Below are 27,194 nucleotides of genomic sequence, written 5' to 3' on the forward strand. Positions count from 1 at the left end.
TTGCCGTAGGCGCGCCGCGGAGGACTCTGGGGAATGCAGTCAAATCTGCCTACAATATTGCCTATGGAAGCGCTAGCTAGCCTATTCTCTCAAGGAGGCATCCGCATGTGATAATATGCTGTAACCGTCACAAGAATACTCCTCACCTGGCAGTTTGAATAAAGGGATTGTGTAAATTCGTTTCCCATATATACACTGACTTTTTCGTATGCAAAGGACATTATTAGATTTACCAGATGAAGGGGAAGAAGATTACACCTCTGCAATATTGTGCATAGGACAATGATCCTTTCCCCCCTTTTTTTGTTATAGGTGATTTGGAGAGAAGCAGAAGCACTTTCGTCCTTAAAAGACTTTGAAAATAGCTTTTGATGTTGGACTGGGACCAGAGAAACCAGCAACCAAAGTTCTCTGGGAGATTTGGGTCTCTTTCTCAACCCAATTTGTACTTGCTGTGGGGGGAAATGGAAGGAGGAACTTTTGTGTGTGCCACTGTTCTTGGTGCTGCTGGAGAAAAAGCAGTTAAACTAGGAGGTAATAACAGGATGATAGTTTCCCTTGAAAAATGGGGGACTATCTTCAATTCTTCAGTAATTTCTAATCCATCTGGCAGCTGGTTACTACTATTGTAGGAAGTTATCACCCAGCCCTCTCCCAGAAAAATGAAATATCCTAGGAAATATTGAAAGGGCAGAATATTTCTCTGGATGTGAAAAGAAAGAAACATGTTTTAAAAGACAGAATAGCTGCCTGCAGCTTCCTGCCCATCCCCCTTTGTCAATGAGCCATTAAAGCCTGAACTAGTCCACTTTACATAATAAAGAGTTCTCCCCTTCAGCTTCATAGTGATGGGATTAAGGCATGATAATATTGGCCCTTTATCCAACTCACCACATGGCATCTGAGAACTCAACCAAACCTGGATTCAAAACGCAGCCTAGAGAGTTGCCCCTGCATGGCTCCATGGGAGTCTGACAACCAATCAGAATATAAGATCAAGATCAAAGGCCAGAGAGGGCATAAAACCAGGGACTCAGTTTCTCTTCTCTTCTTCACCAACATTGAAGCATGTGATCACCTTTTCTGTTCAAGACTCAAGCCATGTGGTTCTGTCCACCATTAATACCATCTTTCCAAGCAGCCTCTATGTCTCCAGTGTCTTTTTCCCCACTTGGAGCCGAACCCAGAAGGACATTTCTTCCAACACTACCATTTATATTATTGCATTTACATCCTGCATTCCTATTTAAAGAAACACTTGAGTTGGGTTAAAGGTATAACCAACTAGGCTAATTTCTGCATGGTTTTTTTTTGCAAAGAAAGGATTTGCCTTTGTCTCCTTCCTACGGGTGAGAGAGAATGACTATCCCTCACTGAATGTAAATGCAATGTAAAATCAGTGTAAATGCTGATTTTAAGACTACAGTGAGACTAAAATTCATGTGTCCTTAATCGCTATACCAAACTGCCTTTCTTGATATAACAGTTACAAAGCCAAAATAAAACAATGACATTGGGTGTTATGTGAGCTAAGACTTGTACAAATGAGGCTCAGTATAATGGCACATTGCCCAATTACCCTGAATTCACATTGCATTTTGAAGATATTAAAATGCTTGTCATAAAAGCCAGGGAGGGATCTTCCCTGACCTGGTTTTACACATGTGTCTCCTGCTCTCTATCATTCTGGCTTGGAATTAATGGATATTTTATTTTGGAAAAGAATTTCCAGAATGTAGTGATCCATCCAACATATTCCTGTGGCTATGAGCTATGCTAGAGAATGACCTCACTCATAGAGGAATTTATGCGGGTACTTATTAGGAGCTTCCAGTGACTTCTTTTTTGTATCATAAACTAGCTGATGATGGGGTGTAGCCCAGGTATGTATTTATCCCAATGCTGTATTAGAGGGAGCCCCCTTGTGGAGTACTGTGAATCTGTTACCATGGCAACATCACTGTGCCGTACAGTAGAATCCATTTTAAGGCACAACAGGCTGTATCTTAACAGAACTTGAATCCAAAATGCACACTATCACTTTCAAAAGTACTGTGACTTGACACTATAGATATAATTCACTCCTTTTCATTTCAGTGGCCCAGGCATTCTGGAGATATGCTGGAACACACACAGACACATACGTACACGCACACATATATGTATATACAGTAGTTAGTGTTAAGTAATTGAGAAATTTTGCCTGAAAGAAACATCTGTTTTTCAAATTTCTGTATGGTCTGATTTGATTACTCAAAAGAAAACTGTTTATATTCTGAAAATAAATCTTTGAATTATAACATCTGTACTATGAGTCAGTATTATAATTTTCTAGTTAACATAGGTGGCTGCAGCTAAATACTCAAACAAGTATGACAGTTCATAAGAAACATCATTTTTTTTATAAAAAGCAAATCTATTCCAAATAATTCCAAATTCAGCTTAGTCATTGATTAAAAATGCAACAGTATAAATATTCCTGGTAAATCAAACTAGGTTTTTAAAAATATTTTCTGCCAGAAGCTGGGTTATGTTTTTTTTAAAGGGACATAATTCATATATATATACACAGAATGTGATAGCTAGAATTGTATTTGCACAATATTGGAAATGTGAAGAGATTCCAACTGAAGAGAAGGTGATTAGGAAAACATTAGAATGTGCAGAAATGCATAGACTAACATTGGCAATTAAGAAGAAAGAACAAACTGATTATTATATGATAATAGAAGTGTTTTATCAATGGTTAGAGAATAAAAAGGAAATTGGAAATAAAAGAAGGCAAAAAGAAGAATACAAAATATATCAAGATAGAGATAAGAATAAAATGACAATTGTTAGTATTAGTGTGATGAGAATAACTATGTTTAATATTATTATATTTTTACTAGAAGATACAGAAATATTTGTACCCAGGCGACACATTGCTTAAGGAAAGATGAAATATTTATATATTTTTTAATTGAGAAATAAATAAAAAAACTGTGTGTATGTGTATATATGTATGTGTATACGTCTATGTGTGTATACATATATATGTACATATACATACGTACACACACACATGAACATATATGTATATATATGTTTACATGTATGTGTAAAAAAAGAAGAAAAGACAGAATATGGTAAAGGAAAAAAAAACACTCCGAAATGATTTTAGTTGCTACTATTTCATCCACGAATCTCTTTTCTCCAACATACAGAAGCCACACAATTGAGATCATGATCCATGAGGTAAAATTCTAATCTGCAACTGACGTTCTCTACTTTCTGTATTGCTCATAATTCCTAGATCCTAGATCATTATGGATCCTAGATCATTATGGATTAGTTAGGGTGTCTTTTCTGACATGGGTTTCAGCCAAGTTGCAGAGAAAGACATGTGATATGAACAAAGACCAGAAATGAAAATGGAGCCAGACCCTTTGACTTCTGCTCTTGTACTTGTTTGGTTCCTTGGAATTTGATTTTCAGAGTTTTCTGAGGTCTTTGCCAATATACCTTGATAGATAGATCAACATTTCTCTTTGATTCTTTCAGTGCCTGAACTTCCTGAGATGGAATTTCTCTTTGAACAGCTATGGTAGTGAAAATAAATGTTTTGAAGCGTGATATTATGTCAGTAGATAATCTCTTCATTCCTTGCTTGTGGGTTTTCTGAAGGCACCCATATAAGCATTGAGGAAGAAAATAAACAAGTCATCTAATCCAAGAAGTTTATTATTTTACAATAAAATTGGTAGATATTCTCCTGAAGTAACGCCAGGAGACTAATGTAACAATAACTGTTTATTAATGAACGAACAACAAACTTAACTGACAGCCTTTTATATGCTGGCTGTCAAACTGTTAACCAATAGGAAGCCTGCCCGGCTTCCACAAGCCTGCACCCGCGCCGGAGTCAACCTCTCTGTTTCTTGTTCCTGTGTAAGAAATGTATTCTGATTGGTTGTCAGACTCCCATGGGGCCATGCAGGGGCAACTCTCTAGGCTGTGTTTTGAATCCAGGTTTGGTTGCGTTCTCAGATGCCATGTGGTGAGTTGGGGCCAATATTATCATGCTTTAATCCCATCCCCTGGAGATGAAGTGGAGAAGTCTTTATCATGTAAAGGGACTAGCTTGGCCTTCGTAATGGTCCATTGACAAAGTGGGGATGGGCAGGAAGCTACAGGCAGCTATTCTGTCTTTTAAAACATGTTTCTTTCTTTTCACATCCAAAGAAATACTCTGCCTTTTCAATATTTCCTAGGATATTTCATTTTCCTGGGAGAGGGCTGGATGATAACTTCCTACACTAATTTGGTGCCTTAACTTTTAGATCAAACTGGCTCTCTTTATTTTATTTACTTATACTTGAAAAAAATATTCTAATCCCAGAAGAACTTTGACAAGCTGTTAATATTTATACCAAATAAAAAGCCGTGTACCATTTCCCATCTTAAATTTGTAAAAATATAAATTCCATCCTGCCACTCAAAAAAGTGGGGGAATAAATAAAAGCACAGAAATTGTGATAAAATAAATCTATGTTTCTAGAACTGGCAGTAGTTAGACTTGTAGATCATTACTGCTGTTGAATTATCTAGTTTTTGGTATATTTGATATATTTAACTCTTTGTTTACTTGTTGCATTAAACCAAGATGATGAGTATTTCCCCAAGGACATTTATCTGTAAATGGAAGGGATAGGAAGGAAACGTGAGGTCATTGAGTTATCAGATAGACAATATAACTAGAAGCCTTGAGTATATTTAAATGGTACCTATTAATGAGACTTACTGAAGTGTAAATGTGCAGGGTTTTCCTTGGACATGAAGCCCAACAAAACATCTTTCTGAACTTATTTCATCCTTGCAAACCGACTGAAAAATAAAGCGTAATACTCTGATAATCTTCTTCCTAGTTTTTACCCCAGTTTAGGGAGAATGAGGATGAGTTACAACTTTAACAACGCACAGACTACATGTCAGCTCCTCTCCATTAATTAACTAGGAAAGAAAGGCCACGAGACTCCATATGTGGAAATCAAATGTACTTTTACTAATTAAGAATGGTTAAAAGGCAAAGCGTAGCGAAGTCTGATTAATTAGGCGCGAAAGCAATTGATATATAGAATAGCCCATTCCCCACCCCTTGGCATCATAGTCCCAGTCCAATCATAAGTCTTCCAAGTGTCAGGTGCAAGATAACTTCAAAAGGCATCACAAAGATGGAATGTCGGTGCCGTTAGACCTGGGGGGAAACACCCACGCATGCGTAGTCCGATCAGTCGGTGAACTCCAGAACCTTCCACCAGCACAATGAGTAACCCCTCCCAAATACCATGCCCTCCCTCCCCGTTTCATGGCAGCTGAAGCGATAGCAAAGCAGAAGCTGACATCCGGCCGTCCCCTGGAAAAAGGCGATCAGGCCTGTAAAATGAAAAAATACAAACAAACAGAGGAACAACAAAACACAGAAGAGAAACGGGGGGGGGGGGGAAGAGAAAATTAAGGCTTGTCAGGATAGGCAGCATAAAACTTCCGAAGCAGCCGGGGAGCGCAAACATGGGACTTGTCAACCCATTCCGTATGGGAGGGAGGAAAATGTTTCCAAGCCACTAAGTACTGGACGCGATTACGCCGCCTGCGGGAGTCCAGAATTTCGCGGACTTCAAAGTGTTGTTCACCATCAATCAACAAAGGAGCAGGTGGAGGGTTATCAGGCGGACGTAAAGATGAAACACGAACAGGCTTAATGAGGTTAACGTGGAACACGGGATGAACATGGTTGAGATGCTTAGGCAGCTGCAAATGAACGGAAATAGGATTGATGATCTTGATGATGGGGAAAGGACCAACATACTTAGGTCTCAATTTTTTGGATTTCTGTGTGGTCTAAAGGAACTTTGTGGACAAGTAGACCAGGTCACCAATGTTCCCTCTAATTTTTTTTCAGTGTGAGCGGAAAAGTATAGTGTTTGAGCGGCACATTTTCATGCCTGAGCACCTGAATTTTTTTCACAGATGTCACCTAAGACAACAACGAAATCAGTATTATTTGAAACTCAAAGTTATGTTTATTCAAGGTACCCGCTTAATTAAAAGTGTTATATAATATCAGTATCACTTAACAACGGTCCTGCTTAGCAACCAAAATGTTGGCTCAGAAACTCTGGCATTGAAGCGTGCAAGTCTTAAAGCTGTCAAGTTACAAGACCCTCGCACCCCTAACCCTTTAGGAAAAAAACCCCAGGGGTCTTCAAACCTGACAGCTTTAAGCCTTGTGGACTTCAACTCCCAGAATTCCTCCTCCAGTCATGTTGCAGCAACGTCATCTGCGTGGATCTGCTCCATCTTCGGTTTTTTCACAGGAGGCAGGGCTGCTGCTGAAGATGCCAACGAGCTCCCGCCGCCACTAGAATATGCATTTGTTTAGCATGACATAGAATAGTCTTTCAACCAGAAGTATGGAATAAAAGAGAGACTGATAAATATTAAAAAAAATAAAACCAAAAAGCAGCTATTTATTTGAGTTCTAGATAAACATTTAGTTCAGAAGAGATTAGAATAGAACAGAGAAAGAATAGAATATAGAGAATACAATAGAAATAGAATTGGAAGGGACCTTGGAGGTCTTCTAGTCCAACCCCCTGCCTAGGCAGGAAACCCTACACTACTTAAGACAAACGGTTATCCAAAATCTTCTTTAAAACTTCCAGTGTTGGAGCATTCCCAACTTCTGGAGGCAAGTTGGTCCATTGGTTAATTGTTCTAACTGTCAGGAAATTTATCCTTAGTTCTAGGTTGCTTCTCTCCTTGATTAGTTTCCATCCATTGCTTCTTGTCCAGCCTTCAGGTGCCTTGGAGAATAGTTTGACTCCCTCTTCTTTGGAGCAACCCTGGGCCCTGAGATATTGGAAGACTGCTATCATGTCTCCCCTAGTCCTTCTTTTCATCAAACTGGACATACCCAGTTCCTACAACCGTTCTTTATATGTCAATATCATTTAGACAAAGTTGATCCCCTTATTCTCCACTCCAGAACCTTGGAGTTTGAAGTTCTTTGGTTCTCTTCTCCCACCCTCTGTGTTCCCACGAGGGGATTAGCATCATAGCTCAACTGCCCCCCTCCCACCCATAAAGACCAGGAGAGCATCGCTGCGCATAGCCAAATGCTACCATAGCAACTATGGCGTTGTCTGATGTCTTTCTTGCACGCTAAGATGGACTGACGGGGTGAAGCATAGCTTGCATTGTCCCTAGTGCGGATTCTTTTCCCAGCCTTGGTCACTTTACGAGGGGTGGACTTCAGTTCCCAGAATTCTTCAGCCCTCCCTTATTCCTGTTTCCTTTTCCTTCATTATATTCAATTGTTTCAATATTAAGTGTAATTCTTCCTTCCTAACATTTTTCCATTTTTTCCCTTATATTCTTTTCCATTTCAACATTGTCTTTGTTCCTTCCATTCTTTCTTCCTTCTTTCAATCCTTCCAATATTTTTTCCTTCATTCCCTTGTCTGTTTCAATATTAAGTACATTTCTTCCTTTCTTCCTATACTTTTTTCCATTTTCTTCCTTATATTCTTTTCCATTTCAACATTGTCTTCCTTTTTTCCTTCCTTCCTTCCTATACGTCTTTCCATTTTCTTCCTTATATTATCTTTTCTGTTTCAACAGTCTTTGTTTCTTTCTTTCTTCCTTCCTTCCCTTCCTATACTTCTTCTTTCATTCATTATATTTTCTTTTCCATTTCAATATTAAGTGTAATTCTTTGTTCCTCCTTCCTTCTTTCAATCCTTCCAATACTTTTTCCTTCATTCTCTTTTCCTTCAATATTAAGTGCAATTCCTTCCTTCCTTCCTTCCTTCCTTCCTAAGTTATTTCCATTTTCTTCCTTATATAATATTTTCTGTTTCAACATAAAGTGCCTTCCTTCCTTCCCTCCCTCCCATCCCTTTCTTTATGTTTTCTTCATGCTTTCTTTTCTTTTTCCTCTGCTCTTTTTAAATCCCCCCCCTTCTTCTCCTCCTCTACATTTAGGTTGGATTAGTTTGTACAACGGTCATCAAACTTCTGAAGTAAAAATAAATAAATAAATCATATTTAAGAAGAAGAAGAAAAAGGAAGACGTTTTTAGTTAAGTCAAACGTTTTAATAAAAGTTTCATCTTTTAAGATTTGTCCAACACATCCAATTGTAACCTTAACAGTAAAGAATATCACCCCAGCTGCTAAAGGTTCAACCAGTCTGAGAACCATTGAAAAGACAACAGTGCAAAATCCAAAAGACACAACTTCCTCACCGCCATTGCTTTGGTACCAAATCTTTGAGGAAGGGGCTCCAGAAAGAAGGAGGAGGAGGAGGAGGAGGAGGAGGAGGAGGAGGAGGAGGAGGGAACTAAAGAGAGCTTTTACCGAGTCTGCGCCCCACAGCCAGGACTGTCCTGGCGCCCCTCAAGCCGCGTTTCTTCCCCGCAAAGCCCTTCGGGCAACCTGAGAGTTCCTTTTGGCGCCAGAAGGGCTTTGCAGGAAGAAACGCCGCGTTTCTTCCTGCAAAGCCCTTCTGGCGTCAAGCGGAACTCTCGGGTTGCCCGAAGGGCTTTGCAGGAAGAAACGCGGCTTGAGGGGCGCAAGGACAGTCCTGGCTGTGGGGCGCAGACTCGGTAAAAGCTCTCTTTAGTTCCCTCCTCCTCCCCCTCCTTCCACAGTCTGAGTGACGCTGCCGCCAGGCTGAGAGCTGCCGCTGAAACAAGTTTGGGAAGGTCCTTTGCGGGCGGCCAGTTCTAGCCGCCTGCAAAGGACTCCCCCACGTTTGCTTTGAAAGAAACCTCTGCGCGGGAGTTAGAAACCTCTGCGCGGGGGTTTCTTGCCATGTGCGCGGCCGCGCGGCCGCGCACCTTAGAGGGAACAGTGCAGGTCACCCTCCTTGTACTGATAAGGATGCATACGCTTCTTATCAGCTTGTTTCTTATGAGCGCGATGAGCAGCATCTAACGTAGCAAGAGTCAAAGGCCAAACACGGCTGAGACGCTCACTCCAGTCAGCAACGGAAGAAACTTGCGGCTGGTCACGAGGCAACTCAGGAATAGGAACAAAGTCCTGACCAAAAACAACCCGGAAAGGGGTAAAACCAGTGCTGGTATGAACAGAATTGTTGTAGGCCACTTCAGCGTGCGGCAACAAGTCCACCCAATCATCCTGCTGATAATTGATGAAACAACGTAAGTACTGTTCTAGAACAGCACTACACCTGACACTACACCTAGTTCCCTACCCATAAGCCACCGAATCTTGTGCATTGGCCTTGCATTTATCTATTTCTCTATGTTGTGAAAATAATTTGTGAGAAAAAGATTGTTAGCACACATGCACACAATTTTATAAACCCCCTGTCCTTTAGGGGCACGTAATTAACCAAAAATGAGAGAGGGGTGGGTGGGAAGGTGAGAGATGATGAAATAGGGAAAGTGTACAAAACACAGGAATGTTAAGCATGTTTATAACTATATTTTGCCTAATCTTTGTTTTCCTGTGGGACTGCCTTAATTTCAGGGTTGTCTTCCTTGTGGGTAAATTCAGCAGTAATAATAACATATGAACCAGATCGGGGAGATAGAAAGAAAAGAAATAATTCTCTTTCTGTTGACTGGCTTATTGAAGTATATATGCTGCCTAATGCATTTCTGGTGGATTTCAGAGTCAAGACAAAAATGATGGTTTTCTATTTTTCTTCCGAACCAGGGAGCTTTAAAATGTCAGGATGCAACGGATGCTGAAACATCAGAAAAAAAGTTAAATGTGGTTATTTCTTTTCTTAGCAAATTCAAGAAATGTTATTTATACTTCAAACAATCCCAGTGATAATAAATATTCATGACTATTTTTATCAATAGATTAATATTGTAAGAACTTCCAAGGCAGATTAAGGGAGGGGGGGGGGTGAAAATAAACACAGGAAAATGGACTAATTCTGCCAAAATTAAACCTTCCTAACATTCCATTATTTTTGTGGAAAAATTAATAACACACATAAACCTGTATTCTCTTTTGCAAACAAGGCACTCCACTACTGTACTTTTTGTACAGCATAAAAGACAGTTCCAATAACATCAGTAGCCTTCTGATAGAAAGTATGAGGAAGAAATAATTTGGTGGCACAAATCTTCACACAAATATGGGGAAGCTTATTTCCTGTGACATTTCTTAATCTTTTAGATGATTATCAGCATTGATTTCAGTTGATTATCACCTTATTGGTGCCTTTATTCATTAATAATGAACTGAAATACATAGTATTTATTGATTTGTCACCTTTAGCCAAAATTGTCAGCATAGCTAATATAATTAAAATGGCAACAAAATCAATTTCTCAGTATAAAATGGCAAGTATTTGAAAACTTTAGCTTTAATCTAGTTTCTATAAGAAATGGGGGGGTCTCTGGAATGGAATTAAAAATTCAAGATACAGCCACAACAACATGATCACCTGTGTTACCTCATCCCAACTGTACAACTAAGCAAAGTAAGTAATGTTTTCTCCAAATTCCTTTTTTTAAAAGGAAGTCTTACCATTTTCCTGAGTGAAGCAAATCAAAACCTTCGTTGATTTTATCAAACGGTAAAGTGTGAGTAATTAATGGATCTAGGCTAAACCTTTTGTTCATGAAATCCGAAACCAACTTAGGAACTGTATCTTTACTTTTCCAGTCTGAAAGTAAAAAAGAGTATAAAGATACTGCATTAATTTTACAAGGTCATTTCAAATGCACTTCTACAGCTTTTCTTGAGCCAGTAATTCTTAATAAGATTGGACTAGGTGTCATCAGAGGTGGGATTCTACTGGTTTGGTGAACCGGTACCTCCAACTACCAGCTGGGAGCGAACCAGTTAGCTCCAACTTTAAAGTGGGCCTGCCCGTCCGCCCCAGTGCTATACTCACCTATATTTCCTTTTTCGAAGCCCAGCCAATCAGTGATAATGCGGAAGGTAAGTTTTCTATAAACTGCATGCGCGCACAGCGCATGTCATGCGCATGTGCAATTGAAGCATGTGTTCAGCGAACCAGTTGTTAAACCAGTAGGATCCCACCCCTGGGTGTCATGTGTTATCAGATGATCTGCTGATTCCAAAGCTGAGGAGTTTACTATCAATTGAATTTACGGTATATTTTTTTCCTGTATTGGATAACCTATGGACTCTGTTCAAATTTCCATTATCCTATCTATTCCTCATTCTTGAAATCCTGGTTCTCAAGGAGTAGGAACCATCCTATTCTAAAATTCTTGCTTCAATATTTGTTTCTATGCATTAGGAACAGTGACGTGTAGTCAGGTGAGGCAAGAGAGGCACAGCCTCACGCCTGTCATGAAAAGAAAAAAAAATGTAAAAGGAAAAAGGCGAGAACTGATGTCAGGCTGAACTAGTTGCTGCCTCACTGTGGATAACTCTGCTTAACTGTTTAAAAAAGCCTCTAAAAAGCACCCTCTACTATGAGGCAGGAGAAGTGTGTGCCTCATCTAGTCTTTTTATGCGTTTTATGATCACTCGAGCAGAGTTAAGCAAGGGTTAAAAGCCTAAAAATTCCTGATGTAGGTGAGGCACTCACTTCTCCTGCCTCATAGTAGAGGGCATTCATTTGGGCAGGGCTTCTTCAGAGGACCCCAAGGCAAGAGTTTAAGTCCTCTTTGAAGCAGCTGGAAAAGGTACGTGTGGGTCGGAGGGAGGGGGAGGAATTCAAACTTCATCCTCCTGGTGTGGGACTTTGGGCAAAGTCTGGAAGGAAGGACCCTGGCTCGCTTGTGCTCTCCCTCCCCAAGTGTAGTTTGATTGCAGGCAGAGCCACGTTGCCTTTTGAAACCTGTAACCAGTAAAGCTGGGCTGGATCCTTCCGGGGCTGGGGGAAAGTGTGTGCACCCCAGTATGGCTCTTTGACTGGCTTCCTGCCTCCTCCTGTGGTCTCCTCACTGGTGCTCTCCCTCCAATCCAACTTTGTGTGTGTGTTTGTTTGTTTATTTGAGATAGAGTGAGTGAGAGAGGGAAGTGGGTAGGAGAGATAGTCCAATCTAATTCTGTGTGTGTGTGTGTGTGTGTCTGTGTCTGTGTGTGTGTGTTTGAGAGAGGAGGGAGAGAGGGAGAGAGGAAGGAAGGAGGGGAAGGGAGAAGAAAAAGAAAGAAGGAAACTTCTTTCACAAAGGAGAAAAACAAATGCTGTCGCTTTAAATCGGAACTGAGCATGCCTGGCTGTGGAATTCTGGGAGTTGAAGTCCACAAGTCTAAAATTTTTTTGAAACCCACCACTGTGTCAGTGCCTCACCAGCCATAAACCTCACTGCACGTCACTGATTAGGAAAGTATTAGAGAATCTTATCACATCTGTCCTTTGTAAAGATTACTGGACCATCATTGTACAGCAACCTTCCTTGACCTTGTGTTTTCCATAAGTGTTGGCCTTTAAAGATTACATTGTCTGAGAAATGCTGATATTCAAGTCTAGCATTTCTGGAGAATATTAAATTGGGGAAGCTCGATATGAATAACTAAATAGTAGTACAACTAGAACAACCATGTGGCTTCATAAGGAGTTTGAGAATTCTAATTTTATTTCATGGATTTTTCTCTGCCTCTCAGTACAATTTGCATTTATATAATGCAGGAGATGAATCATTGGTGCTCTGAATTTTTTAATAAAATAATTAGAGCTATGAAAGGGGAAATTGGGATATTCCCCAAACTCAGTTCTCACTTCCTCTGCAACTAATATTACTTTCGTTTTGGGGGAAAAAATCTTTCGTTTTGGGAAATAAAAAACAGATTAATGTTGTTTGCCTGCAACAATAATATCCTGAAAGAGAGCAATTTTCAGAAAATCAAAAAAAAATCTACTGCAAAATGTTTAAACTCTTTTTCCAGCAACTCTGCTACTTGACTTCTTCTCCCTGCTACTCCTGCTTTTAGGTTTTTAAAAACATCCCTTGAAGTAGTCAGATATTCCAATTTATATCAAGACATATTGAAATTCTGTTAAGTTTGTGGATCCTGTTTTACTTAAACATCATCATTTACGAAACTTGCTGTTGTGTTTGAAAGGACTTTGGTGGTCCTTTTAGTAACTTGTTGCAGGAGTAGCAGCAGTCTGCTGGTTGTTGGATGTCCTTCAGCTGTTCATCGAACTATGTAAGAGAAATGATGAGAGTTCTCCTCTCACTTGAAGGGCAATTGGGCCTGTGAGTAACAGCAGAACTACATCTGATTTTATGATTTGGTGACAGAAGATCAAGTAAAGTGTGGGACAACCTTTGGTGGCAGGAGGCTACTGTTGTGGCCCACCAGCTGCCAGCAGAGCTGGCGGTAGACTCAGATGATGAGGAGTTTGGGGAAGAACTTGGGCCAGTCCTGGAGTCTGGGGAAGGCTCTGATGGAGATTCTGCATCCTGTCCAACATTCCCTAGTTGCCTTCAGAGTCAGCTAAGTGGGGAAGAGGAACAGCTGGGGCCTGTTCCAGATGCACGTATGCATACAGCTGTCAGGAGAGGCGAACAACTGAATACCAGGAGCCAACTCGTGAGAAAAGGCACATGTGAACGCTGAATGGCCCCTCCCTAGGGGATAAATAGAAGCAAAAGGGGAGTGGTGTTATAGGAGACAACTGTTTGGATTTGTTCTAAAAGATTTGTTCCTTGTGATTCGTGCCTCAGAGACTGTGTGGGAGAGTTTAATTTACAGCTTTGGGGCTGGCAGCTCCCAGCCTGGCAATTATCCAAGGAGCTAATAAGATCTGTACTTCAGTTAACTCTTGGAAGGATTATTGCCTGGACTTTTCTGTGTGTGAATGCTATGAATTCACAGTAGCTAAATAAAGAGAGGGAGTTTTCAGGACAAGGAGTCTGTTTCTTGGTTCTGCTAAGGCTGGGTCAGAACAGCTACATCTAATAGGGTATGGGGTGATGATTGCTGTGATGGGTCAATGATGCATTATGGATGGATGGATGGAATGTTTAATACAGGTTGACAAAGATGGGGTTTTCATTCCCCCCCCTTCCACATTTATTTCCGGGTGGAGTTTAATAACTATTTCTTAAAGTATGTGAAATCTATTAAAATTAACAGTTTTTGTGTCTCTCTTGTCTCAAAGTAATAGGAAACCATATCATTGTCTTTAAACAAGAGTGGTCTGTTAAGATTCCAGTGACTGCAAACAAAATGTTAAGAACAAACCAGAGTATCTTGTTCCAATATACTGATAACAGAACATTAGATGCAATGAGCATCTTCCTCACCTGGTGCTTTCCAACTATGTTGCAATACAGCTACTGTTACTGCAAATGAAACCATAGGCAATACCACTTGGGGATGATAGAAACAGAAGACTAAGTGATTGGGGAAAGATGGTACACAGGATTTCAGCTGTTTAGGCGTTGAGATGACTGACAGTCTGTAAGCTAAGTTGGTTTTGAACCCCATCACCTATGTATTATATAATGAGCCATGGTGGTGCAGTACTGCAGGCTACCTCTGCTGCCTGCAATTTGGCATTTTAAATCTCAACAGGCACAAGGTTGACTCAGCCTTCCATCCTTCTGAGGTGGGTAAAATGTGAACCCAGGTTGTTGGGGGCAATAGGCTGACTCTGTAAAGCACTTAAAGAGGGCTGCAAACAATGACGTGCAGTCAGGGGAGGCAGGGCCTCACCACTGTCATCATGAAAAGAAAAAAAAAATGTAAAATGAAAAAGGCAAGAGCTGAGGTCAGGCTGAGCTAGTCGCTGCCAGAGTCACAGTGGATGACTCTGCTTAGTGCTTAACTGTTTAAAAAAGCCTCTAAAAAGTACCCTTTACAGAAGGAGGCAGGAGAACCACGTGCCTCATTTAGTCTATCTTTATGATCACTCGAGCAGAGTTAAGCAAGGGTTAAAAGCTGAAAAATTCCTTATGTAGATGAGGCACTTGGTTCTCTTGCCTCCTCCTGTAGAGGGTGTTTTTTTAGAGGCTTTTTTAAACAGTTAAGCAGAGTTATCCATTGGGGGCTCCGGCAGCAGCTCTTGACCTCAGCAGCTCTTGCCTTTTTCCTTTTACATTTTTACATTTTCATCATGGCAGACAAGAGCAGAGTTGAAATAAGAAATGATACTAAATTATGTCTGGGTTGGCGGAAATACCATCCCAAGGAAACATAAACTGAGATTTAAAATAGACACACCAACAACAATAGAAAAAGAAAGGGAGAGAGGAGGAGAGAATGAAAGGAAGACGGGGGAAAGAAGAAAGAGGTAAGGAGAGGAGGATGGAAAGGAGAGAAAGAGGAGGAGAGAGGGTAGAAAGGGGAAGAGGAAGAGCAGGAGTAGGAGAAAGGTACGGGAAGAAGGAAGGGGAAGGAGAGGAGGAAGGAGGAAAGTAGAGAAGGGAGGGAGGGAGAAAGGAAAGGGAAAGGAAAGGAGGATGGAAGGGAGAGAAAAGGAAGGAGAGAGGGTAGGAAGGAAAAGAGGAAGAGCAGGAGCAAAGGAGAGGTAAGGGAAGAAGGAAGGGGAAGGAGAGGCGCCGGGGTGGCAGGACGGCTTTGCGGGCAAAAGGCGCTAGAGGCAAAAGCCGCCCTGCCGCTATGTCCGACATAGTGGCATCCCACCTCTATGTTGGACACAGCACCGGGCGTCCAAAAGCCCTGCCACTGTGTCCCACATAGAGGCATCCCGCCTCTGTGGCAGACACACCGCCAGGACATCCAGAAGCCCTGCTACTGTGTCCGACATAGAGGCGTCCCGCCTCTATGGTGGACACAGCACCAGGGCGGCTTTTGCCTCTAGCGCCGGGGCAGCAGGGCGGCTTTGCGGGCAAAAGGTGCTAGAGGCAAAAGCCGCCCTGCCACTGTGTCTGACATAGAGGCGTCCCACCTCTATGGCGGACACAGCGCCGGGGCATCCAAAAGCCCTGCCGCTGTGTCTGACATAGGGCGGCTTTTGCCCGCTTGCCTCACCAGCCATAAACCTCACCGCACGTCACTGGCTGCAAAGCACTATAAAGCGGTATATAAGTGACATTGCTATATTATACTGGTAATACCGAGCTTCCCATAGTATGCAAAAAAGAGAGAGAATGTATTAATAGCCAAAAAGGAGCCTACCTCCAAATAGAGTTCCTTTCCAAGTGCGGCCTGTGAAGAGAAGTCCTGAAGAAAAGGTAATCATAGAATCCGTAGGCGGTACTCCCACAATGATGCATTTTCCATAATTCATTTGGCAGGAATTCAAGGCAGCCAGCTAAAGTCAACCCAAAGACATATATGTGAATCAAGCCAAAGTCCATGTTTACCACTCCAACCACAATTCTTCTATTGACCTTTTGCATAGGATTTTATTGTTCAAAATGTATCAATAATCACATCTCCACAAATGGTCTGTTGTGGCACTGCCTTCCTATGCTAAGCTACTATAAAGTAATTTGCAGAAAGAAAGTTTTCTATTTCTCTATTTCATGGTCTCCTATATCTACTGTGGTGACTTAATCACTATACCAAACTGGCCAGGAGTGGGATTCAAATAATTTAACAACTGGTTCTCTGCCCTAATGACCTGTTGGGTGGGCATGGCCCAGTGGTGGGTTTCAAATATTTTTAGAACCTATTCTGTCGGTGTAGCCTACTTTGTGGGAGTGGCTTGCCAGCCATGTGGCCGAGTGGGAGCGGCTTGGCAGCCATGTGACTGGGTGGGTGTGGCCAACTTGTTAAATGTGGTGAAACTCACTTAACAATGCTCTTGCTTAGCAACCAAAATGTTGGCTCAGGAACTCTGGCATTGAAGTGTGCAAGTCTTAAAGCTGTCAAGTTACAAGATCCTTGCACTCCTAACCCTTTACAAAAAAAAAAAAAGAACCCAAGAGTGTTCAAACTTGACAGCTTTAAGACTTGTGGACTTCAACTCCCAGAATTCCTCCTCCAGTCATATTGGCTCAGGAACGCTGGCATTGAAGTGTGCAAGTCTTAAAGCTATCAAGTTACGAGACCCTTGCACCCCTAACCCTTTAGAAACCCCCCCCCCAGGGGTGTTCAAACTTGACAGCTTTAAGACTTTAAGGTAAGCAAGCATGGCGCAGACGGGTGGGGGGAGGGAGCTGGAAACGGTTCTAAACGACATGGTAGATTTATGGAACCTCTTCCATAGAAGAGGTTAGAACGGGCAGGAACCCACCCCTGGCATAGTCAAATTGATTAGTCTCACCCTTAGGAAATTTCTCCTTAGTTCAACTCACAATAAAATAGCACAATAAAATAGCACTGTTCCAATATTTAGAATAGAAATAGAATAACAGAGTTGGAAGGAACCTTGGAGGTTTTCTAGTCCAACCCCCTGCTTAGGAAGGAAACCCTACACCACTTTAGACAATTGGTTATCCAATCTCTTCTTTAAAACTTCCAGTGTTGGAGCATTTACAACTTCTGGAGATAAGTTGTTCCACAGTTCTGTCAGGAAATTTGAGTGGTTCCTATGAAAATGAAGTGGTCAAACTATTTTCCAAAGCACCAAAAGGCATGACAAGAAACATGGATGGAAACTAACCAAAGAGAGAAGCAATCTAGACTAAGAAGAAATTTCCTAAGGGTGAGACCAATCTATGGAATAGCTTGCCTTCAAAAGTTGTGAATGCTCCATCACACAAAAGCAACAGAGTTACAAGATAATTTGAAATCTTTACAGTCTAATACTGTAAGGTAACTCTTAAATGCTGAAAATGCAAAATCAAAATACATAAACATTGTTGGGAATATACTCCTAGTGTTGGGTAGGCAATATCTATCTATCTACAACAACAAATGGTCGTTGTTGCTTTAAATGAGTGGATGTACTTAATAGCTGTAATTAACTTTACTATAAGAAAGAATCAAGAGAGCTCACTCTCTCTCTCTGCTTGTCCTATGCTTGATGACTTGATGACTGGAATGTGAATTGCGACTGTAAGGTATTGTTTGTTCTTTGAATTGTGTTATTGTGTGACTAATATCTATTATCTACTATCACTGCTTGTGAAGCAATTATCAGTAGTAAAGCTACTTGTTTTTACTAGCAGTGTCTGAAACTCTATTCATGTGTTTCTACTAGCAACATTCTTTCTCTCTAGCTGTACATTCCACTGCACTGCTTTCTGTCTCCCAACGGAGCTACCCCTAACAAACATAGAAACAGCATTGCAACCCTATACCAAATTAATAAATCAATTCTGCTAATTAGAATGTGTATTTAAGAAGACACAAGAACTCTCACGAGAAACTCCTGCTCTGTATTAACATTTTTAAAACGCCTTCCCTGGCCTTATCCTGTCCAGAGCAAGAAAAGATTCAACCTAGAAATAAGGAGGAATATCCTGACAGTGCGAATAATCAACCAAGGGAACAGCTTGCCTTCGGAGGTTGTGGGAGTATCATAACCGGAGGCTTTCACGAAGAGATTGGACTGCCATTTGTCAGAAATGGTGGTAGGGTCTCCTGATTGAGCAGGAGACTAGATGACTTACGAGGTCCTTTTCCACTCTCTTAATCTATATAATCTGTAAATTTCTATTGTTTCTAAGCTGACTTCATTCCTGCAGTTTTGTTATCACAACTAAGTATTCGCCTGTTAAGTGGTTCTTGGCTGTCTTTCCCTGAGCCAGAGCTATTAATTGAAGGGAGAGAGAAAGGGGGGGGGGGGGAATCTCTTGTACTTTAAGCCTGAGTTTTAAAGGGGGTGGAATTTTTCTGCTGAGGAAATGGCTATGTGATTATTTCTTCTTTTTCTTTTCCCTTCCTTTGATTTGAGCCGCTGAACTGCTGACCTTCTGATCGACAAGCTCAGCATCTTAGCCACTGACCCGCTGCGCCCCTTTGTTACTTAGCACCCTACAATTACTGCAATGATTATTTCAATAAAGCCCACAGAAATGTTGGCTTTTAGTAAAAGATCTTCCTCATGTCCCTTTTAGTTCTTCCGTTCTGGTACTACCTTAATGCACATACCATGGTTTCAGGTTTTCCAATGGCTTCAAAGGAATATTCTACACCGTCACCGCCAGTCAAGTCAAAGATCACTTCATTGATGGGTTTTTGGTAATCCTTGGGATTGACACAGTCCGTGACACCAATTTCTTTAGCCTTAGGGAATTTGTCCTTGTTGATATCGATTCCAATGATTCGGGAAGCTCCAGCTTCCTTGCAGCCCATGACTGCTGAGAGACCAACTCCTCCGAGTCCAAAAACGGCACAGGTGGAACCAGGCCGCACCTTGGTTAGCATTAAAAAAATGGGGCATTATGGTTATCTACTAACAGGGTTAATGAATCTCTTTTAGTCCAAAGGTATGAAGCAATATGGAATTTTGAGAGCATCTTATGTGTATGATCACAAAATGGACACCACGGAAAGAATTGCACATTCATCGAATGGCTGCTATAAAATGTGACCAGTCACAAATATCTACTTTCTACAAGGCTAACTAGACAAATAGCTTTCCATCAATATCTCTAATCTCCTCAAAATGATCTCTTCTACCTTTCAACTTTGCCTTTTAAAGTGTACGCTGGCCTGCAGCCAACCAACATTTTTACTTAGAGAAATGTCTAATTCCATCATGGAATTAAAATGAAGTCAAGCCATTATGAGCAGGTAATATATGGCACGATAGTGTTCTGATCTAGGTTTCCCAAGAGCATGAAGCAAACTCCTTATTCCGACAAAAAACCCTTTTATAAACTTATTGTGAATTCTGCTCATTCAGATCCATCAAAGTCTTTCAAGGGTGGATTTACAGTCACAGACCTTATCTGGCTTGGAAGCTGACAGGCCGATATCTGCAAAACCTGGCAAGGAGTCTCAAAGAGTCACAAACCAATTAAGCGAACTAATTGTCTCCTGCAAATTCCACTCCCCTTTTGCTCCTCTTTTATTTCCTCTGGGAGGGGCCATTCATCATCCACCTGTAGCCTTACTCCCAATTCAACCCCTGTTCTTTAGCTGTTCCCTTTGTCTGGCAACTCTGCACATGCGCACACTAGAAACAGGCTCCAGCTGTTCATCTGCCTCATTGATGTCTGACTGTGAAAGCAGCTGATTACTGGCATACAACTCTGTCCCCCTCTCTGCCTCCAACACAGAGTCCTCATCAGAGCCTTCCCCATACTCCAGGACTGCCCATGTTCCCCCCAACCTCTTCACTGTCCAAATATGCTGCCAGCTCCACTGACTGCTGGTGAGCCACAACACATAACTGCATGTGACATGTCCTAGAACAGTAGTTCTCCACCTGTGGTCTGCAGATCTCTGGGGGCATGCAGTGTCATCATAGGGCATCTGTGAAGGCTTGCAGAAATGTTATGATTTAAATCTTGAGTTAGGTTTTGGAGGTCCGTGGCCCTGGTCTGTGACCACAAAAGGTACTTAAAGTGGGTCCGTGGTGAAGAAAAGGTTCAGAACCACCATCCTGACCTTGAACATGGAGCTATCATGAGCTTACCTTTGCAGCATTTATGGCAGCACCATAGCCAGTAGAAAACCCACAGCTAATAAGACACACTTTTTCAGGAGGTGCTGCAGCATCGATTTTGACAACTGAATCCTCGTGCACTACAGTATATTCAGTAAAAGTGCTGGTACCAACAAAGTTGTGCAGTGGTATTCCTTTGTGAGTGAATCTACTGGTGCCATCCTCCATGAATCCAGGGTCTCTGTGAAAAACATGGCAGGGGAAATCAGAATTATCGATCATGGGGCTATTGGGCAGAACAAGAAAGTACAGTAGTGCCAGGAGAGAAACTCACTGATCCTTCTTGCACAAGTTGCCTGTAGGATGCATACAAGTACTGCATTTGCCACATTGGGGGAGAAAAATCGGAATGACTTGGTCTCCTGAGAATGAGAAAAAGATCATTATCTATGGGCTTGAAACTTCCAGACAGCCTAGTGGCAATATTTTACCAGTACTATAGTTGGCAGGATTTTACCAGCAAAACAGTCAATTCCAATCTATTCAATATTGCTACAATAGGTCTTTATTCTGTTTGATTATCATTTCCAGCCAGTTTTGTATTTTTTCCCAATATTCTTTTCTTTTATTTCACGTCCACCACATGTGGTAAGAGGTACCTGGGGTCTAATTTTACATAGGATTTGAAAATTCTGTTACTTAAGCCAGAGGTCCCTAATCCCTGGTCTGTGGATTGACACCGGTCCACGGGCCAATACTGGTCCATGACCCATCAGGAACTGGTCTGCACAAGCAAGGGATGCCCCATCTGCACATGTGCAGGCAGTGTGTGAAACCACGCCCCCTGGTCCATCACTCTCCATGGAAATGCTCCCTGGTGCCCAAAAGGTTGGGGGCCGCTGATTTAAACAATGCAGATGATGAACATGTGGCAGACATGTTAAAATTTAGCTGCTTCTTGTTGAAACGGAATTAATAGCAAAAAGATATTTATTATTATTATTAAACTAATCTTCTTCGTTCTGGAGAGAACAATAATGCTTGTGGTTTATTGTAGGATATAGTTGAGGAGATGCTACTAACCCACTGCTAGTATTTTCATTCAGAATTCCAGTAGTACTGCTAACTTTCTGAACTCAAAATACCAACAAGTAGTCCTTAACTTATGACCACAATGGAGCCCAAAATGTATGTTGCTAAGTGAGATATTTGTTAAATGAGTTTTGTCTCGTTTTATGACCTTTCTTGCCACAGTTGTTAAGTCAATCACTGCAGTTGTTAATTTAGTAACCTGGTTAAGTGAACCTGGCTTCCCCATTGACTTTGCTTGTCAGAAGATCACAAAAGGTGATTACATGATCCCGGAACATGGCAACTGTCATGAATACATGCCAGTTGCCAAGCATCTGAATTTTGATCATGTGGTCATGGGGATGCTGCAACAGTCATAAGTATGAAAAACAGTCATTTGTTGGGTCACTGAACCAATGGTTGTAAGTCGAGGCCTTCCTGTATGTAATTTTTAATTTCCTTATTGATTTCATTCTTACTGGGAAAGGTTTTGCACTCAATTTCCATACCTGGTTTCATACTGGTAATACCTTCCCCCACACTCTCAACCACGCCAACTGCTTCATGTCCAAGAATAATAGGTAACTTGGTCTTTACTGCACCCCTTACAACGTGGGAATCTGAGCCACAGATTCCACTGGCCACAATCTAGAACAAAGGCAGAAGATAACTCATTGGAGTATATTATTTTAGGCTTAACTTACAATAATGTGATTTCTCTGTTAAATCCTTCAACCGCAATTTTCAGGAAGAGCTATAAGTACAATGATTACAATTGGTAACTTCCCATAGAAAAGTGCAGTTAATTTTTTTTTTTAAGTATTGGAATTATTTAAAGATTACAAGAATCACTTCTAAAAGAATCACTTCTCATTCATTTTAAAAAGTGAGATAACAAAAATAGAGAGAGAGATTGGTCTAGTGCAGTGATGGGTTTCAAAAATTGTTCGAGCCTACTCTGTGGGTGTGGCCTCCTTTGTGGGAGTGGCTTGCCACCCATGTGACCGGATGGGTGTGGCTTGCCGCCCATGTGACCGGATATGAAGATGCCGACGACACTTATCAGAACCACCTTAAATTACCTCACACACAGCACTGGCATGCATAAGAATATGGTGCAAACTTGTTTTTTAAAGGGCATCTTTGGTTTGCATTAAAACAACTTCAATGTTCTGATTGCACCCCAAGCGCAGTAGTCATCTTTACCTTTCACAGAGGCACTGAGTTTTATAAATATGAGCATGATAGTGTAGAATAATCATATCCAAGGACCAGTGGTGAGTTTCAAAAAATTTTGGAACCTCTTCTGTAGGTGTGGCCTGCTTTCTGGGTCCACTGATGGAACCTCCTCCTCTAGATTTGACGAATAGGTGCAAACTGGTAGGAACCCACCTCTGGTCTAGTGGTTAAAACTCCTCTGCTCACAGTAGAATCCCTTATGCCACCAGGCTCGAAATTTTGGGTTTGGACAACCTGGAACTATGCCGCCTACGGTCTAACCTAAGCACAGTACGCAAAATTATCTGCTACAATGTCCTGCCTGTCAACAACTTCTTCAGCTTCAACCTCAATAATACATGGGCAAACAATAGATACAAACTCAAGGTGAACACCTCCAAACTCGATTGCAGAAAATACAACTTCAGCAACAGAGTGGCCAATGACTGGAATGCCCTACCTGACTCTGTTGTTACATCCTCAAACTCACACAGCTTCAAACAGTCTACCGTGGATCTCACCCCATTCCTTAAAGGTCCGTAATGGGGGCGTGCATAAGCGTACCAGCGTGCCTTCCGTCCCTGTCCTACTGTCCCCATTTATTTCTACTCATTTTCCTTGTTCAGGTCCATGTTTATACTTATACCTGTTACCTTGTACATGTTTGAATAAACAAACAAACAAATAAATAAAGCAAGCAAGCAAGCTCCAGGCTGGAGACCAGAAGACTGTAAGTAATATTCCCGCCTTAGGCATGACAGCTGACTTTGGGCCACTTATGTCATGTTATAATATAAGGTTTAGTTGATGAGCTAGTCAGTCAATTCCGTTGAAACTAACAGATCAATATTTGATTGATCTCAAAAAACAGGCAGCCTGCACTTGTGAACAAATGCTAGGAAAGAAAAAAAACATTTTAATAAAAGAAAATAGTCTTACATGGCATCTTTGCCTAGCACGGAAAAATATTGATTAGCCTTTGTGAACTTTCTTGATGACAAATTTCCAGGGGTGTGATACCATGTATGTTCTGTCACATAAATATCAACTCATACAACAGAAACACCTGGAAGAAGACATCAGCAGGTGTCTATAGTATAGGCCCAAGCACGTGTTGGAGAAGTCAGTATTTATGAAGTGACTGACATCCAGGAGATTTAAGATATTGCAAATATCCTGGCACCTTAAACTGCATTAAGCAGAAAGTTGAGCCTTTGAATAAGAAGACAACCTTTTCTCAATAACTGGTATCAGTTCATATTCCAGGTGCTGCCTTATCTACTAAATGTTCTGCTATCAAGAAAGCCCACTGGTAAGCTAGTTGAGATACTTGGTGACATGATGTTAAATTCCTAGCTGCCACAAAAATCATACCCAAAGAGTATTTCTAATCAAAATGGATCAGTGCAGATAGTCAGGGAATTAGAAACTAAATCTTATGAGACAGTGGCGGGTTGCAGGTGGTACGCCCGGAGCACTGGGTACTGTTCCGGTACAGTGCTCCAGAGGGAACACCCGCTCACCCGCATTCCTTACCTGTCTTTAAAGTCTTCGGCACAGTGCGTACAGCTGGAGCATCGCGGAGGCTTGCGGAGATGTCGCAGGACAGTAAGACGCATGCGTGTGGTGCGCACATGTGCAAGCCCCACGCATGTTCGTGAAGAGGACGCCGGGCCCCGTTGCAACCGTACCGGTTGCAACGGGATCCGGAACCCACCACTGCTATGAAAAGAAGTTACAACAACTAAAAATATTTAACTTTGAGAAGAAAAGTGATAGAAGCACATTTATTTCCTTTACCTTGATGCGAATTTCACGTGCTTTTGGTGGAGCCACTTCTATTTCCACAATACTAAGTGGTTCTTTAGGTTTCCAGAGTACTGCTGCCTTGCATTTGATTACCTGAGAAAATGGAAGCAAGAGATGGTTTATTCTAAGAGAAGACACCCATTAATTCATTGATTAATCAGGTATTTATAGGAAAGCCTACTCTTCTGGCATCTGAAATTCCTTCCTTCCTAGCTGTCAATTGAGCTTAATTTTGACCAACCAAGTTCTCTCTCTGACAACCCCTTTCCCTACAATCAGACATGCTACAGAGTAATCCATGTTAACATTTTGTAGTTCCTCAACTTCTTTCCTGTTCCATGTATTGGCAAGCCATTGAAATGTTCCTTGTTTAATTAATTTGAATGGGATTGATTTACTTTAAAAAGAAAAACCAGGAACCAAAAGACTCAGCTTGAGTCCACCAAATATAAATGGGCATGTGAGATTTGTATTTGTTGAACGGACTCTCACCTCCAACACCACCTCTGTGCTACAGACGGAATAAACTTTGGGAATTACAGATTTACAGATTAACAGAGTTGGAAGGGGCCTCGGATGTCATCTCCCCCCAAGCAAAAGACTCTACACCACTTCTGACAAATGGCAGTCCAATCTCTTCTTGAAAGTCTCAAGTGATGAAGTTCCCGCAACTTTCGAAGGAAAGCTGTTCCATTGGTTGATTGTTCTCACTGTCAGAAAATTCCTCCTTATTTCTAGGTTGAATCTCTCCTTGATCAGTTTCCATCCATTATTCCTTGTCTGGTCTTCAGATGCTTTGGAGAATAGCTTGACCCCTTCAAGAGATGGGTTCCTGCCAGTTCTAACTGATTCGGTAGAAGAGGTTCGTCAAATCTACTGTATCGGTTAGAAGAGGTTCCACCGATGGACCCAGAAGTAAGTTCCGGAATGCCTGCCCCGGCCCTGTTGCTCGCTCACCCTGCCCATTCCATTGCAGCTCACTTGCTCCCCTGCCCGTCTGCACTAAACTAGCCCAGCCCACCACTCACTGATTGGCTGGAATCCAGCCAAGCGGGCTGGAGTTGATCTGCCCACCTCCAACACTTGTTTAAAAGCGGGGCGCCAATGGCCAACATCCCGAGCAGCTGTCACATCACATCATGCTTGCTGATCAGGTTCTTCCTTCGCTTCGCCTTCCAGCAGCTTGCTGCTTCCCTCAGGTAAGCAACTAAGTGTGAGGAGTGGCGGCAGTGGGAGGCTAGTGTACGCCAGCTCACGGCTTTTGCGAGGGAAGGCCTGAAGGCCTTCCCACGCAAAAGCTGCGGGCTGGCGTACGCTGCATGGCCGAAAGGGGGTGGGCGGTGGCAGTGGTGGGAGGTTGGACTACGCCATGTGGCCAAAAGGGGGTTTCCTGCAGGGACGTGCACTCACTAGAGGCAGGGGAGGCGAGGCCTCACCAGTCTCCTCAGGAAAAGGAAGGAGTTTTAAAGATTTTTTCTAAAATAATTAAGGCCAAACTAGTTGCTACCAGACTTCAACTCACAGTGATTTGAAGTGTACATAGTGTTTAAGTATAGGAGGAGGCCAGAGAACTCGGGGCCTCCTTTGAATAAGGATTTTTTTGCCTTTTAAGGGTTAACCAAGGGTTAAAAAGCAAAAAAAATAGTATGCAAATGAGGCCCATAGTTCTCGGGCCTCTTCCTGCAGAGGGCACGTGGTGGCTCTAGGAGCCACTATCCTAGCCTGCCTGGCCCTGGAGCCTATCTAGACCGAATCTGGAATTTTGGCGTAGCTGGAAGGTATGTTGATCAGAGGGAGGGGGCAGGGGGGAGGAATTCAATTTATTTGTAATTTAAGTAAATGTAATATGTGTGTTTCTTTCTTAACGTCACTCAAACAAACTCTCTCTCAATTTGAGAGAGAGTTTGCTTGAGAAGAGAGGGAAGGAGCAGACGCAGGGAGGGGAGCCTTGTTTGTTTGAGAAGAGAGGGGCAGCCCTCTCCCCCCCATCCGGCTCCCCTCTTCCTTTCCTCCTCCTCCTCTCCCCTTTCTTCGCCGGCTGCCACCTCGCCCCCCTCCGCCTCCTCTGTCCCCCTTGCTGTGTCCGCCAGGCATCTCACGTTTATGGCGGGCATAAACGCGAGATGCCTGGCAGACACAGACTTGAGGATGGAGGAGGTGGGGGGTGAGGAGGAACCCCGGAGGCGAAAGGCGAAGAGGGGTGGGGAGGATGTTTGCAGCCCTGGTTCTGTCTCCCAGCCAGCAGCCCCAGGAGGAAACGGCGAAGAGGGGTGGGGGTGGGTGTTCCAAGAAGCCCCCTTCCCCTTTGGCACTCCGCAAGGCCTGCCGGAGCTCTGGGAGAAAGCGGTGGGAGAGGAATGCTGTCATCTATTGCCAGAAAGTCCGGCGAGGGAAGCGGGGCTCATGGAGACTCGCTCGCAGCCGGCTTCTCTGGAGCGGAGGGGGGGGGCGATAGAAGCGGAACAGATCGCAGCGGCAAGAGCATCCGCTCCGCTTCTATCGCCCCCTCCTCCGCTCCAGAGAAGCCGGCTGGAGCAGAGGGGGGGGGCGATAGAAGCGGAGTGGATCACAGCGGCAAGAGGTGGCATTGGGGGGGGCAGCTCCCCCCAAATACCGACGCCAGGCCCAGTTGCTGGCTTCCAGTTCGTTTTGTAACCTGCGGCCGGGAGGCG

At 42.5% G+C, this 27,194-nt stretch overlaps 2 protein-coding genes across 2 annotated transcripts in view; one reads left to right on the top strand and one right to left on the bottom strand.

The window, feature by feature from the left end:
- The window catches only part of CUNH4orf17 (chromosome unknown C4orf17 homolog), a 137,392-nt gene that overhangs the window by 47,119 nt on the left and 63,079 nt on the right, over nt 1-27,194 (top strand). The gene's annotated exons all lie outside the window — the stretch shown is intronic.
- On the bottom strand, nt 9,246-25,493 carry LOC106540718 (alcohol dehydrogenase 1B). Its single transcript, XM_087723815.1, has 9 exons — nt 25,480-25,493; nt 24,514-24,646; nt 22,005-22,143; nt 20,759-20,846; nt 20,455-20,665; nt 18,963-19,226; nt 16,098-16,233; nt 10,554-10,692; nt 9,246-9,756 (listed from the first exon to the last, which is right to left on the bottom strand). Exons 1-9 carry the CDS (start codon nt 25,491-25,493, stop codon nt 9,732-9,734), a joined length of 1,149 nt encoding a protein of 382 aa, XP_087579941.1. The 3' UTR covers nt 9,246-9,731.

Source organism: Thamnophis sirtalis, unplaced genomic scaffold (assembly GCF_051295495.1).
Source record: "Thamnophis sirtalis isolate CommonGarterSnake01/CBP01778 unplaced genomic scaffold, rThaSir2_p1.2 scaffold_10, whole genome shotgun sequence".
In the NCBI taxonomy this organism is placed as follows: domain Eukaryota; kingdom Metazoa; phylum Chordata; class Lepidosauria; order Squamata; family Natricidae; genus Thamnophis; species Thamnophis sirtalis.

Bases quoted from the DNA above. Each gene is read 5' to 3' on its own strand.
- LOC106540718 (XM_087723815.1), bottom strand. The intron at 16,234-18,962 runs GTATGTGCATTA...GGTTGACTTTAG, and splicing joins TTGGAAAACCTGAAACCATG to CTGGCTGCCTTGAATTCCTG. The intron at 10,693-16,097 runs GTAGGCTCCTTT...TTTTACTTTCAG, and splicing joins GAAAGGAACTCTATTTGGAG to ACTGGAAAAGTAAAGATACA.